A 15522-nucleotide genomic window follows, 5' to 3' on the forward strand; every position below is an offset into this window, starting at 1 on the left:
TTTTAAATTAAAAGATTGTCTCAACTCTCATGACAAATACCTATTAAATTATTATAATTTCAAAAACTATAATAATATGAAACTTGAGTTATATCGCAATATTTTAATATTAAAAATATGTTTGTTATAATATTCAACATTTATTTTGAAGGTTAATAAAGCATACAAATTTGAGAAAATGACTTTTTTTTTATATGTTATATTATTGTAAGATTGTATTTGAAAATTATTTCTAAAAAGATTTTACCAAATATTTTTTTTTATTTTTGAAAATAAAAAATTTTAATTAAATTCTATGATAAATTATGTCTTTCCTTTTTTTAGAGGAAGTTTAATTTTGAGGGTTTTAATATTGAGGGGGGGTTTTGTGATTAATTGATCTTATCAGAGTATTTATACTATTATTTGAAAGCTTTGGGTACGTACATGAATCATCCTTTTACATGTTTTTGTAAATTTGACACAGATCTCGTGAAAAAATCTAGTGTATTATATGGTGCGTGATGATCTTTCTGAATATTACAATTCTGCCACTGAAAAAATCTTAAAGGGTTTTGTGTTTATTTACAGTTGGGCTTTTATTTCTCTGGGCCTAGTCGACTACATTTTGGGCCTCAGTTGCCTCAACAAGACCTTTTCTTTTTTTCTATTGTTTTCAGGTTTATAATAATAATTTTCGTGAAGTATACCGTTAATTTTTGGTGTTAAAATAAATGGTAGATGGGTAATTAGGTAAATATATATAAACCCATCATACTATAAATTCTAATGGTAGATTGAAGGTAGAAAAATTTGTGTTATTTTTTAATTTTTAATTTGAATATTAAAATATTTATTCAAAGAATAATATAGGGTAAGTGAAAGGCTGTAAGCGAATGAAATATTTACTATTGTAGAATTGAAAATGGAATGAAAAGCATTTACAAAAAATTTAAAACAATATTTTAGGGTTTGGATAGCATGGCCCAGATTCTCTCAAAGGCGCCAAGAAAAGTAATGGGGCTATCGGGTCAATTTGACCCGCAACTATTTCATTTACATTCACGCTTCTTCAGTTTTTATGTTTTCTCTTGACGCGCGAAATTTGGTGAAAATGGAGAATGATCTTAATCTTAAGCAGCAGCCAAACCATCCTCCCAACCGCTCTTCTCTTAAGCCCAATTCCCATTTCAACAATTACCCCCTTTGGAAATCCAAGGTTCTTTTCTTTTCTCTTATATACTCCCTTTTTTTTTTTTTAAGTATCAAACAATTGTGAACTGTTTTTTTTTTTGTTTTTTGTTTTTTTTCTTTTGGTTGTAGTTAAGAGAGAATTGTTACAAGAGGGTACGAGAGGACAGAACCCGTTTGCTCTGGAAAATGAGGTTGCCTGCTGCTCAATCTCTCAATCACAAGGTTCTGTTTGTAATTTAACTATTTTATTTCATTTCTCTTTTGTTCTATGTTCTGAAATTTATTGATTATATGATGTTTTTTGTCTTATGAATATTTTAAACTATTATGAGGTTCCTCAAAATTTTGTTAAAATAGTGAATTTTTACTTGAATGGTTTAATATGTGAAGCGTTGTGCCCCGTCAAGGTTGTGAATTAAATAATTAACTCTATGAATTTTGTTACGTACTTCTTGTGTAGTTATTGATGGTAATCAATATATTGGTGAAGGGTGATTAGTTTTAACCTTTGTATTGTGTTTCTTTAGGATTGAAAACTGTTTTTGCTATTAAAATTTGGATTTCATGTTCTTGGACTTGGGATATTGATCTAAATTGAATATTTTATTTTATTATTTTTTTGAGGTTTTTGGCTTGTGGTATAGGATTTATGTAGTTCTCTAGCTTGTTAAAAAGTTTTTCTTTTAATATTTCCTTTTTGTGGTTTCAGGACTTTATCAAATCTGCTTTTCAAAACATAGTTTCTGATGAACTGAAAAAATTTAAAGACTTGTCGTCGAATGACTCTTTGAAGTCATCAGCTCCTACCACCAGAACTGATGATACATTGTGGGAATATGATGGTCTTCATAGTGCTTACCAAGGGGAATGTGAAGAGATATTAATAGAGATGCAAAGGATCTTTTATGAGGATCTCCGGGCTGAACCAACCACAAAAGGTGAAATATAGTTGTTCTTGTACAAATTTTAGGAAAATAAAAAAATCTCCTGACTGTTGAAAGCTAAGAAATTATGTGTTTAAATGCAATTAAATTATAAGTGAAAGTTTATGTAGATGTGCTACTGTTTTCACTTTCATCATAGATATTAGTTAGCTTTTTAGTCATCTACCTGTAATAGTGTATTCCTCTTTACTTCATCTCCATTCTTGTTTTCCCTTCTCCATTTCATCTCTGCATTATATTGTGAACTTCGCAGCTTTCATTTGTCACCAAATTTGCCTCATCTTTTCCAAATTTGCTTGGCCATCTTGTATTGCATTGTTTGCATCTACTTATTTCTCCAAGACATATATACATAGGAGAGGAGATTGCTCAATTTGTTACCAAATTAATTCTTTCATGGCCTTCAGTGTTGTGTGTCCTAGGAATTTATACTTGGTGAAATCACTTTTTGAGCTTGAAAGTTTATTCATAGCCCTTTGCAGAACAAGAAAGCCATGTTGAAACATGGGAGGAGCAAGAAGATGAGTACTTGGCTCGTGCAGTATATGAACATATGCAATTGAATGATAAGGTATGCCCCTATTTTGTTTTCGTTTCTTTTTCTTTTTCTTTTTTTTTCTTTTTTTTTTCTTTTTTTTATTTTTATTTTTAAAAAAGTAGAATGATCTAGCATGAGATCCTTAAGCATCATAAAGTTTCTTTAGCACTGCTTTTCTTCTATGTGAGTCTGGGAGAAATGCAAACAACAAGATATCTGATATGCTGCTAGGTGCAGAAAGAGACGTGGTGCCCTATCTGTAAGCAAGGGAAGTTGCAAGAAAACCGCCAACTTATTTATTGCAGTGGCTGTGAACTTCAGCTCAGCAAAGACAATGAGGTCCCTTTCATTTCTATACTGTCCAATTTTTTCTCACATGTGACCATGCACCATATTCTTTTGGAATTCCTATGTACCTTTTGTTACGTAATTATTAAGAGTGTAGGAAAATCATTTGTTCCAAGTCTGACTGATATATCATCTTAGTGCAAACAAGTTGTTTCCAGTTTTAAATTAAGAAGTTCTATAACTCAATTTTTCGGCAACCTTGTAGAGGTAACTGTCATATTACATTAGCTTTGTAGTTTTTTTATCTAAACATGCTTACCAATAAAAAAAATGGCTTAATAATCCTGACTTTTTATCACATGTAGTGCCTTAGTGGTTCTCCTTGATATAAATTTATTCCAGGAATTTTCCAGTTGATTTTGGATGCTTCACCATTCCATATTATATTTATTCCTTTTTAAGCTTGCTATGGAGGGTAATTTTATATATTATTGAAAATAGAAGTAGAGTAATGCTATACATTCCAAGTAATATCCCAAAATTTTTATTGAATGTAAATGATTAGATGATGATGATGATGCCACATACAATGACGTCTCTCTTGAGAAGAGAATTGTCAGATTTTACTCAGGAATGTGTAGCATTATTTTTTAAAGCATGGATTGAGAAGTGAAGGGAAAACATAAATAAAATTAAAGAATTACTGTTGTCATAGTTGATTGGAATTCCTGTTGAATTACATCTGTTTAAATAACTAGATTTGTTGACATTTCAGGTCAATTTGGATATATTGCGGGTGCGACTAGCAGATGCCCATACAGAACATCTTGATCTGGGTTGCAGATTAAAACCGAAATTCTGCTCTGAGACAAGTTTTGGTTTAACTGCATTGTATATCGTTTGTCAGGGTTGCAATACATTCGAGGTGGTGATATAATTTTTTCTTTGTTCTCATATGAAAGTTTAACGTTCATTTCTAGTAAATTTTTATCCCAGATTAACACTTTATATAACTTTCATTTTTTATTGTTTGATATACAACCTATATCAATATTCATTTACAAGCGTGTAAGTTGTTTACCAGGATGATGTTTGCTTATTTAGAGCTGGTAAATGCATGTACTTTCATGGCGGAAAATAAATTTAGATGATACTTAAACAACTGAAGCACACTGGGTCCGTTTGGTATTGAACGGGATAAAAGGCGGCTGTGGATGTTTTGTCAGCCATTTGGCTAAAATCTCTTCAGCATTGGACTGAAATAAACAAGAAAAACTAGTGCACTAATTGAAAGAAAACGGCTCCCCATCTGTTTATATTATAAGGTACTAAAATATTTCAAAACTTTTTAGTTTTTTTTTTTTTTTTTTCAAAATTCAGTTTCATTTAAGTAATTCTTTTAATATCTTAATTATTTGAATAATTAAAAAAACGGAGAAGTGGTCGATTTAGTCATTGGTGTCCTTCAGCACTGTTGGATGGATTTCTTCGTTCAGCACTATTGGGTAAATTTCTGGGCAATCTACTTGACGGTATAAACAGAGAAGCTATCAACTACGTTGTTTAGTCAAAAAAAGATAGGTCAAAGGTTTTTAAATTTGTCCTATGAAACGTTTTCTGTAGCGACTTCCTTGTTTGGACCGTTGGCAAGATTGCTCAAAGATCTAGCCAATGGTGTTGACCTAGGGGTGTAATCGAGTTGAACCGAGCCAACTGTTGGGCTACTCGAGCTCAGATCAGTTGCTACATTGTCGAACTCAAGCTTGATCGAGCTTTAAGCATTGAGTTCAAGCTCAAGCTCAAGCTCAAGCTCTCAAGAGAAAAGGTGAGCTCAAGCCGAAGCTCGAGTAGGTGTCGCTCGACCCACTATGGTCGAACATAACACCACCACTCCACACACTGTCAATATCGTCGGCGTCAAACCCAACCCAACCAGGTCGAGGGATCCTTGCCATGGATCTACCCAATCTAACAAACAAACCACAAGCAAAAACCAAAAAACTCATCCAAAAAACCACAATTTACAACACCAAAACCCAAAATCCGCCGACAAGTGCCACTACTCAACGACACACACTCCAATCGATGCTGATTGCAACAACATCGAGCTCGCAAGCACCACAACGAATCAGCAAAGCCAAATCAAATCCCACACAATCCAACCCAAAACTTCATCATAAAACCTGATAAACCCTTAATCTGAAGTCGTCACCTGCACGGGAGAGTGTGACATGAAGGAACTCACCAACAATTGGAAATGTCAAAAATCGAGGGTTGGCGCCACATACACAACATCAGCAGAATCCAGATCAAACCCTTAAATTCAATTTTTACATATTTGGAAATATGGGGTGTGGTTGTCATTTTTTACAAATTGGTAAACTACCATAATCCCTGATAGTTGCAAAATTAGCATGTATCCCTTTTCGAGATTAAGCTGGCAAGCTAGTCGAACCGAGTATCAGGGAGCTCGAGCTCGGTTTGACTTAGCATGCGAGCCGCTCGAACTGAATCCGAGAGCAGCTTGGCTGACTTACACCCCTTTGACCCATTGAATAATTGCCTAAAGAATAAAGATCTACCCAATAGTGTTGATTGTGTCATTAGATGCACCATTAGCAACAGTGTCAGTAACTATTTTGGCGGGCCAGTTTTAGATGTTTTTGATAGTCAAATTTTTTATTTAAAAGATTTATTATTATATATTAAATAATAATAATAATAATAATAATAATGAATAATCAATGGAGTGCGTGAAACCAAAGATACCATAGGTCATCTTATTGAAGACATCTTCTAAATGACAATCTGCCAGCTATATACTGAAGGGAGACAATGTTTGGCTCTCTTGATGATTTTTGCCCTCCTGTTTTGGAATGTTATTATTTAAACAACAGAATATCATTATGTTCAGACTTCAGAATGCCTGATAATGGTGCATTCCATTTACAGTCACAAAAATGGCAGAGTATGATCTTAAAAGACCCAACATCCTCGGCTAAACAAATTTCAATTAGATAGTGGAATGGTTTTCATCCCAAGAATAGAATGGGAAAGAATAATTATTTATAACTTTAAACAACAAACTCAAAGATTGTAATATTGTATGCAAAACATGAAATGGAAACAAAAAATTATATATATATATATTATCAGTACTTCTGTCGAGAATGATCTTCTCAGCTCCACAATCATACATCGATTCATACAGTCAGTTTGATAATAATGAACATAATTGGTATTCACTCAATATATCAAACTCTATTGCCAAGGAAAACCCCCCACCACAAAAAAAATAATATAAAGAATTAACACAAAAAAATTACATACTTCATCTCAAGCAAATGGGATAACTGAACTCGACACTGCACCAAGTTTTTTTTTACCCAACACCAACAAGAGATGCAACTTTCTCAGGCAAATTCCAGGGCAGCATTTGCAGCAACCTTAATAAAGAGACTACTTGGACCTAGGCATCAACATCTGGTGAATGAACTCCCGAGTCCCCTTCATCAGCCGCATCATTTGGAGTGGACGATACCAGCATAAAGGAGAATCATCTGCCACATCATATAATTCCACTTCCAGAAATAGTGTAATAGTCAAATCAACAAGTTCCAAGAAAAATAACCATCACAGCGATCAAAAGAGCTCCTCTGAATTAAACTTGTTCCATGCCTCCTGTTTAATATAACGGAGGAAATGTAAGAACAAGAAAAGGATGCATATCAAAGCTCATAGTTCACATACAATACCAAGACTCTAAAAGGGAAATTCAACACAAACTAAATGAAAACACTTCATACTTTTCACTAGTCATATGGACATCAGATTGACTTATTATTGTACTCCCAGAAAGGGAGATAACTTAACACAAACGACATCTAAATCAGGTGCACAAAATATAATTGAACTCAGAAAACAAAACAAAATGTGTAGAGTGATTGAGATCTTGAAGGCATGATATGTGAAATTTTAATTAGGAATTTATACCTTCAGCAAGTCAAACACCTTCTCAGCAATATATTTCTGTTGAAGATTGGCTCCTTTTTGCTGCACCTTGTCGGGATGGATGCATAAAGTTGCTTTTCTATAATGTTTCTTGACAGCGGCACCAGTAATCAAATCAGTCAAAGAAACAGGTTGCCAACCACATTCAGGCCAAAGCACCTGATTGTTATACAAGAGATTAAGGAGACTGATTAGTGATAACAGTAGCAAGATCACAAGAAGAAATTAAACAAAGTTCATCCACTAATGAAAGAGAAAAATGTAAATCTATTGGAAAATAAAAAATGCATTACCAACACCTAAAATTGTGTACTGTTGCATGCATACACGCATGCTTATTATGTTTTTGTGTGAGAAAGGCGAAGGTGAGTGTGAAGGTTTTCTTGCATGGTTAAATAGTTAATAAAAATGATGGACATTTATGCTACTAGCAATGAGGAGAAATTATCGGTTGATAACAAGATAATCGCTTTTCCATTCCCAAATATATAAGAGTTGACCAATTAAAACTTATGATAACTTTGCTAGTTTAGGAGCTAAAATGGGTCTTAAGGGAGTTCAAACTTCTCCAATCTCTCATCAGATAATTGCATGTCTATCACAAGTTTGAGGTCCAGAAACATAATCATCACACATAGTATAAATTGTTTTATGCAGTTATCCTACCAATGCTTTAGTGTAACTTTTTAAAATAAAAAGTTTATCGATAAAAAATTGTCCGCAGAATCAGATAGTTGACAAATGTCAAAATCCTTTTTCTGTTAAAAATTCCAAGTAGGTGGTCCTAATGGAGTCTCAATCCCTGATATCTTGGTAACAACGCAAAGCTCTGAACTCTTTAAGTACTAAACACAACTATTGAAAATCTATGGGGTGCTATAGCAACAAGAAGCTGCGTATCTGTCCATATAATATTACCTTTTTTTTAAGGAATATAATACAATCAGTTTCAAAAGTATATGGTAAACATTCAAAAGAAAATACACGATATAAAATAACTTACGTATTGCATTGTTGCTAGCAAGGCACGTAAATTTCCTTCTTTCCCAGCAGCCCAGCGCTTGATTTCAGCATCTAGTGTTTCAGCAATCCTCTGAAATCAATATAGATCAGTATTAGGCAGGTGAAAAACAATATGAAAAAACCTCAACCAGGAGACACTTCAGCCAAGCCAAAACACACATAGAATTATATATGTACCCTTTATATTTTCATTTGTACTCCCTTAAGAAGATACATAACCAGCACTAAATACTCAGCACTTTAGCTTTTGTGATAAGAAAACTAGAAGCTAGTTTCATGAAATCATGCTTGAGATACACATATATTTAGAAAATGATTTAACTTTTAAAATATTTTTCAAAATTGATGCTCTTCTCTCACTCCACCAATAAATATCTTACTTAGTCAATTTTGGTAAATCTGAGACTAGTTTATGAGAACCAACTTACAAAACCTAAACTATTTTTAAGATTGGTTACACTTTGGAAGAAGTGAGAACTAAAACCAACAGAGACAAGGATATTCAGACAGACTTCACCAGGCAAATCAATCCCATGCAAAAACAAGCATTTAAAAGTATTTACATTATCACTAATTCAACACTTTCCTACCTCAATCATTCCTAAATTAGAGCCTGCAAACCAAAGATGGCAAATCATATTCGGAGCTACCAGAAAAATATCTAAAATAATAATAGAATGTATATGTTCACAAAATGTTATCCACATAACGAACTCAAATTACAAAGAACTCCACATAACTTGATGCCTTCATGTAACCGTCTCTCTTAACTAACCCAACCCAGTTTTCAAGGGGATAGGGGAAGAATAACAAACACCACGACAATAAAAAAGAACTTCCTTGCACCCACTTACATGTCTCTCAGCTTGGTCTCTCTGAGCTTGGAGATCACGTTGATTCTTCTCAGCCAGAGCTTTTGCCTGAGCATACACATTCAACTTTAAGTTCTAATGCTTAACTACAAGAAGCTGGAAATGACCATATAAAATAAGTTGCAATTAATGAGTTTTTACACAGAAGTACAGCATTCAGAATACATACCGCACGCTCTTGAGTCCTTTGGTGACGTTCCAACCTGGCTCTTCGTCTTTCTTCGGTCTCCCCTTCCACCTCTTGGAAATCTCCAGCTGATGATGCAGCAGCTTTTGGAAGAAAGTAGAACAGTCAATCAACAATAAATGAGAGAGAAAGAGATATATTTTGCAGTACTACCTCCAAAAATTGAAGTAAGATCATCAACAATATTTGTAGCTGAAGAAGCTTTCTTCATATTAGATGAGGTTCCAACGGAGGTCCTCCTCCCTACTTCAGGCCCTCCCTTGCTCGGAACGTCAAAAAGAGGATCCTGCAATAAAAATTCAAAATATCAGGTTGGCTCATAACAATAAATCCAAACCTGGACACGACATTTAAAGCTCAGGTTCTCACTGAAGAGTTGGCCCTTGGCCTAGGTGCACTGCTTGGTCGAGAACCCATGCTAAAAAAGGATTCAAGATCATTTTCATTCTTTTGTTGGTTCTGGTTTGCCCTTGCTGCAGCAGCAGCCCTTTCGCGGGCCTCTGCAGCAGCTCTTTCTCGGGCCTCTGCAGCAGCTCTTTCTACAGCAGCTCGTTCAGCTCTAAGCCGTACTTCGGCTTCAGCTCTACCAACAGATGCTCTTTCTCGTGCTTCCCTCTCCCTTGCTTCTGCAGCAGCCCTTTCTGCCCTTTCTCTTGCTTCTGCTGCAGCCCTTTCACGAGCCTCAGCTTGTGCCCTTTGAACAGCGGCCCTTTCTGCACGTTCCCGAGCTGCAGCATTTGCTTTATCAACAGCAGCCCTTTCAGCTTTTAGGCGAGCTCCGGCAGCTGCCCTTTCTCTTGCCTCTCTAGTAGCCCTTTCCACAGCTTGTCTGGCCTTTTCTCTTTCCTTCTCAATCTCCCTAGCTCGCTCCCTCTCTTTTTCAAGTCTCCTCTGTTCTCTCTCCCTCTCCTCCCTTTCCCTCTCTCTCTCAAGTCTCCTCTGTTCTCTCTCTTCCTCTTCCTTTTCTCTCTGTTGCCTCTCACGATCTAATCTTTCCTGAGTATCTGATGTAGCACTCTCATCTTTATCTAGTTGAACAGATTCTTTACTTCTTGCAGCCCTTAAAGACTCCCTTTCTCTCACTTCCTTGGCATGGCGGAATTTAGCTTCAGCTCTGTCCATAGCTTCCTTCATGGCAGCAGCAGAAGCAGCAGCAATAGAACCTTCCACATCTTCAGCAGGAGGGACTTCTCCATATTCATTAGCATTGTTCCAGGTCCTACCCATGGCAAAACCTTCAAGTTCATCTATTTGTGATGCCACTGAGCTGCTTGCTGCAGCACGACTTGACCTAGGGCTACTAGAATACTGAGGGGAACTTGACATAGTAGAAAATTCATTAACCTTCTTTCTTGCATTAGTGGAAGACTCTGACTTTGAAAGTCGTGTCGGTCTTGGAGGTGGGGGCCTTGAAGGTGGAGGAGCACTTGTGGGTTGAGTAAAAAGAGGAATCTCTGACACAGTAAGCCATATGTCATCAGATGATTCAAATATCTCTTCAGATCTTGGAGTTGAGTTGACCTGTGAATTTATCTCAGTAGGACTGGTACTCATGTATGAAGGGGGAGAAGTAGCTCGGCCAACAGATTTACGAGAATCTGTTGAAACACTTGGCATGTCAAAGATGGGATCATGAGATCCCTGAAAATTGTCAACAGGTGTCCTGCTCTGTGAGAAAGTCTCAGAATTTTCCAAAGAAGATCTGTCAATTGATTCTTTACTGCGATGAGTTTGTGTACCACTCACGCCTTCAGGTCTTAAAGGGCTCCTATCCTTCCCTCTCTTATTGACCTCAGTTGAAACAGGAGGCACAGATTTCCCAAGACTGTTAAGAGGATCTAAATCATCAAATGTTCCCCCACCTACAGATGAACCATTCACTCCTGCACTTCCTGACCTACTGAACTGACCAATTTCTTCAAGTGGATCAGTAAATACCTCTGATGAAGCCACAGGGGTTGAATTTGATCCTAAGACTACAAAAGGGTCCTCCATCACACTAGACGCTGTCTTTGTTGAACTAGAAGGTGGTTTCTGTGACCGACTGGACTCTGAAGTTGACCTGTGCAAAGGGGATACGGATGTATACATATATATCAACCAGTAATATTTTAATAGGAATTTGAAGAATTGCAAATTCTTCAAATCAGCATCAAGAATTGAATTCTAAGATTTTTTTTTTTTTTTTTTTAATTTCACTAACACATCATATATATACTTAAGGCAGCAGTAATGCTAAAAATAATTTCAATATTATGCAAAATTGCTTTGGTAGCATAAATAATTTTTTACCCCAAGCAGTATAAATAATGTTTAGATATTGTAAAATTAAAACTGCAGGCATATAAAGCTTTATCATTAACAGGAAACTTCAACAATATTTCTACATACTCATTATATCTTTTCAAAACTTACAAATTAATTTTAAATTAGTAAGAAGAATTCCAATGTTTTCTCACCCAAAGAATTGAAGTTACCTCAAGAAGTATAGTCTCTGAAACATAATCAGATTAAAAAAAAAAAAAAAGGAGGCAGAGGCAAAAGGATGATGAAAGAAAGGCAGCTAAACTAGAGTGTTCAAAGTTCATGTGCTATTTTACTGAAAGAAAAATGTTGCATACTTCTTACCGCGTGCCTTGTCACACAGAAAAGTACAAACCAGAAATTGGAGCAGTCACTTCAGAATATTAAATTCTAGGAGCTACAGCATACCAATATACAAGGAAGAACACAAGCAAACCTCTATTATATTCTTGGTAGATATACCAAACACCAAAAATTTGATTATATGTGAAACCGGTGACTTAATGGAACTTTCTTCCATATTCGAACACTGAATCATAACTAAGACGACAACATCAATCTGTCAAAACCCAAGGCTAATTTTCTGAACTGCAAAATCTAGAAAATTGTATAACATCCTTATCTATTCTCCAACTAAGGTTTAAATGAATCCCATTCTACAAAAGTTGACGCTTCAAAATAAGATATCAGAGTCAAACATTTCACCCCGAGTATTCCCAAACCTAGTTCGCCCTAACTTGCTGAAGAGCTCCCAAACACAATGACTAGTTTAAAAACAACATAATTATGCAGCACTTTCACTTCCTACACCTTTGGTAGATTTGCATATCAACAATAGAACACCCAAAACATAGATTCACATTTATCTCCACAATGTTAACATTATTAGATTTTATCGTTTTTTACTGTTTCTAAGAAATTATCACATGACCTAATATTAGCCCACAATTCGCGAATGCCACTTGAATATAAACAAATTTTAGTACAGCACCACACAAGAATTTAATTATCTGAAGTAATTAACTCAAAATGCTGATACAGTTACACTCTAATCAAAATGTAAAACATAAAAAGTACCTGTTACTAGTAGGAGAGCTACTACGACCAAAACCTGGCAACAAATCATCAAACACAGAAGCATCTTTCTCCTTCTTGACTCTCGATTCGTTCTCCTTTTTACCTAAATTCCCCAAAAGATCATCAAATGGCGAACTCTCTCTCGCGCTCCGTTGTTGTTTCGGCGGCGAACCGGATATCGACGCGAACACATCATCTAACTTCGCGCTCGATGGCGGCGACGGCGCCGACGCCGAAGCCGACGAGCTCTTCAATCCAGGCAAACCTTCGAAAATATCATCATCGTACACCGGCTTATCAAACGACGGCATCGAATTCGCCTTCGAATTATTCGATTTCGCGCTCTGGTCTTTAAAAATCGAGTCGTAGTCAAACGACGACGTATTGCCTACACGAGAATCCACCGACGAAGTGGAGGAGTACTTCGGTGGCCCACCGAAGACATCATTGAATAGCAATCCATCGCGATCGTGATCATCGAATACATGATTCGATTTTAACGATGAGGATTTAGTAAAATCGGGTGGATTATTAGATCCGAGTCCGAAACTTGAATTGGCGGTTGAGAAATTGTTAGCTCGAGAAGGTGCCATGGGGGCGGCTTTTCCCTGCGGTTTGAACCCGAAATCTCTGGCCAAAAGACCCGGAAAATCGTCCATTGATTTGGAGTACTATGAAGATCTACGGCGGAGATGAAGTAAAAGTTCTGAAACTGTTAGATCTGAAACAAAGGCGAGAGGAGGAAGAGAAGGAAGAATCAAAATAATAGTAAGACAAAGAAAGAGAAATAGAAAAGAAAAAAAAGTAAATAGAATGGAGGGTAAACAGTCAATTATTGAATAATATAGGCTTTTAAATAATAATAATAAGGTATAGAGAGGAAAAGTTTTTGGAAACAGAAAATTTAAATTACGAGTCGGTTTGGTCGTGATTTTTTGTTTCTGTTCTTTGTTCTTCGTCTTCCTATTTCCTAATTTCCTCTCTATGGGGCTCTCTGTTGAGCGGTCAGTCGGAGACTATTTTTTGTTTTTGTTTTCAGTTTTTTTTTCAAATGATTGATTGGTTTTGATTTCAGACCTTTGGTGTTTCTTTTTGGCGAAGCAGCTAACAATTTCGTAAAGTTAATGGATTCATAACTTTCACTTATTTTATTAGGCCCCTAACACTTTGATATTACATTACAATGCATAGAATTTTGAAATATTACACTAACACCCCTATAATTTCATTAATCAACGGATATTTGCTAGCTCTAGCAGATTTATTCAAGCAACACCATGAGTTTCAAAAATAAAATCATCAACCCCTTAAGCTAACTTTGTCTAATAAATTTATATTTTTTAATAATTTTTTTGCTTCATATTTTAATTATGTTAATTTTAGATTTTTTTTTGGCTTATGGTTTTATATTTAGGATTAGAAAAAAATATATATATTTAACTTAGTTGGTAAATTGAAGTTAGACAAAGTTAAATTAAAGGATGTTTGTATAATTTGTGAGAGTTAGTATATATCCGTTCCTTAATAAAATTATAGGGGCGGTTAGTGATAATGGTATAATCTATTTATTATTAATTTATTAGGAGGGATTATATTTTTTACGTCTGACATTTGGCCTAATTTGCCTCAATAGTTTTAAAAAATAGACAGTTCACCTATCTTGAAAATATGGAAGGGTTTTTTGGTCTTTCTTTCTTCATTTTCCTTTTTATCCAGGTTTCCTTATTGAATATCAATACTTTTATAATTTAAATTTATAAAATTAAATAGTAATCAAATTTAAAATATAAAAATCAACTTTTATATTCAACAAATATTACTCAGTCTAATAATTTTTTTTTTTTAATAATTGATAATGTCAATAAACAATTTTGTTGGACGGTGTTAAATAAAGAGATGAAAGTATTGATTTTCAAAATTATTGAGAAATAGTGTATTTATTCAAAACCTCATGGACGGAAAGTTATTCCTCATATTATATATAAGAGGAGAAATATATACAAGAGAAAACAATAAAATGGTGAATATAATTAATCACTAATGGGAATAAATTAGGTTTTAGTGTATAGGTTATCTATGCAAATTATATCAAAATTTTGTTTATGACTTATTCTATATTCATATTTTTATATAATTTTCTCCTTATGTTCTCTTTCTTCCAAAGTTCAAGAAATTATAATTTAATAAAAATCTATGGTAGGTCTTGAACTTTATAGTTATTTTAAGAGTAAACCACTTGTTCCCACCCAAGGTTCAGCGAAATGATAAGTTGGTACCCCTAGTTTCATTCATTCCAGATTTCCACCCTTAAAAGTAACACTATTAGCCATTGTTGGGTTCTAACACAGGTGTAAAGGAAGCAATTACCAAACTGCCCTTAAAGTAACAACCTTCATCTTCCTGGTTTCCGTCCCCAAGTGTTGTTGCATCCTCTCAAGCCAGATCTCGGTCGATTCTCACACCGAAAATCAACCTTGTCTGTACCGTTCGACTCTCTTTCCTCTCTTCTTCAAAACCCATCCCTCATTGACCCCCCCCCCCCCCCCCCCCCCCCCCCCCCCCCCCCCCCCCCCCCCCCCCCCGGCGTTTGTTGCCCACGACCTACAATTGTCGCCGCAACTTTTGCATTTTGCCAGCCGATTCTCACACCGAAAATCAACCTTGTCTACATCGTTCGACTCCCCTTCCTCACCTCTTCAAAACTCATCCCTCCTTTGACCCTCCCCACTTGTCGTTTGCTGCCTGCGACCTGTACTTGTCGTCGCTACTTTCGTATTTTCTTGGCTAGATCCTAACCGATTCTCACATCGAAAATCAACCTTGTCTACATCCTTATACTCCCCTTCCTCTCTTCTTCAAAACCCATCCCTCCTTTGACCATCCCAGTTCGTCGTTTATTGCCTGCGACTTACACTTTCCGCCACAAGACAATCGCGGTTTTGTAGCCCTCTCATCCACTTTTCATTGGGTTATGATGTTTGATTAGTGGGGTTTGTTGTTTTTGAAGTGTTGTTTGCAATTGTGTTGTTGTTGCATTGATTTCTAGTCGTCGGAAACCTCCCCACCACTCCAACCTTGTTACCCTATCGTCCCCACCACTAGGGG

General features: G+C 35.7%; 2 protein-coding genes across 2 annotated transcripts; one reads left to right on the forward strand and one right to left on the reverse strand.

Moving 5' to 3' along the window:
• The first annotated feature begins 1043 nt into the window (after positions 1-1043).
• LOC116140299 lies at positions 1044-4068 on the forward strand. The gene is made up of 6 exons (XM_031425951.1): positions 1044-1198; positions 1303-1395; positions 1883-2111; positions 2600-2688; positions 2887-2994; positions 3719-4068. Exons 1-6 carry the CDS (start codon positions 1061-1063, stop codon positions 3878-3880), a joined length of 819 nt encoding a protein of 272 aa, XP_031281811.1. The 5' UTR covers positions 1044-1060; the 3' UTR covers positions 3881-4068.
• A 2051-nt stretch (positions 4069-6119) lies between these two features.
• On the reverse strand, positions 6120-13217 carry LOC116139997 (auxilin-related protein 2). The gene is made up of 8 exons (XM_031425634.1): positions 12418-13217; positions 9406-11098; positions 9190-9322; positions 9019-9119; positions 8832-8897; positions 7958-8047; positions 6937-7113; positions 6120-6624 (listed from the first exon to the last, which is right to left on the reverse strand). The coding sequence occupies exons 1-8, from the start codon at positions 13074-13076 to the stop codon at positions 6586-6588; spliced, it is 2958 nt and encodes a 985-aa protein (XP_031281494.1). The 5' UTR covers positions 13077-13217; the 3' UTR covers positions 6120-6585.
• Positions 13218-15522: the final 2305 nt, after the last annotated feature.

Source organism: Pistacia vera, unplaced genomic scaffold (genome assembly GCF_008641045.1).
Source record: "Pistacia vera cultivar Batoury unplaced genomic scaffold, PisVer_v2 Contig1106, whole genome shotgun sequence".
Classification (NCBI taxonomy): Eukaryota; Viridiplantae; Streptophyta; class Magnoliopsida; order Sapindales; family Anacardiaceae; genus Pistacia; species Pistacia vera.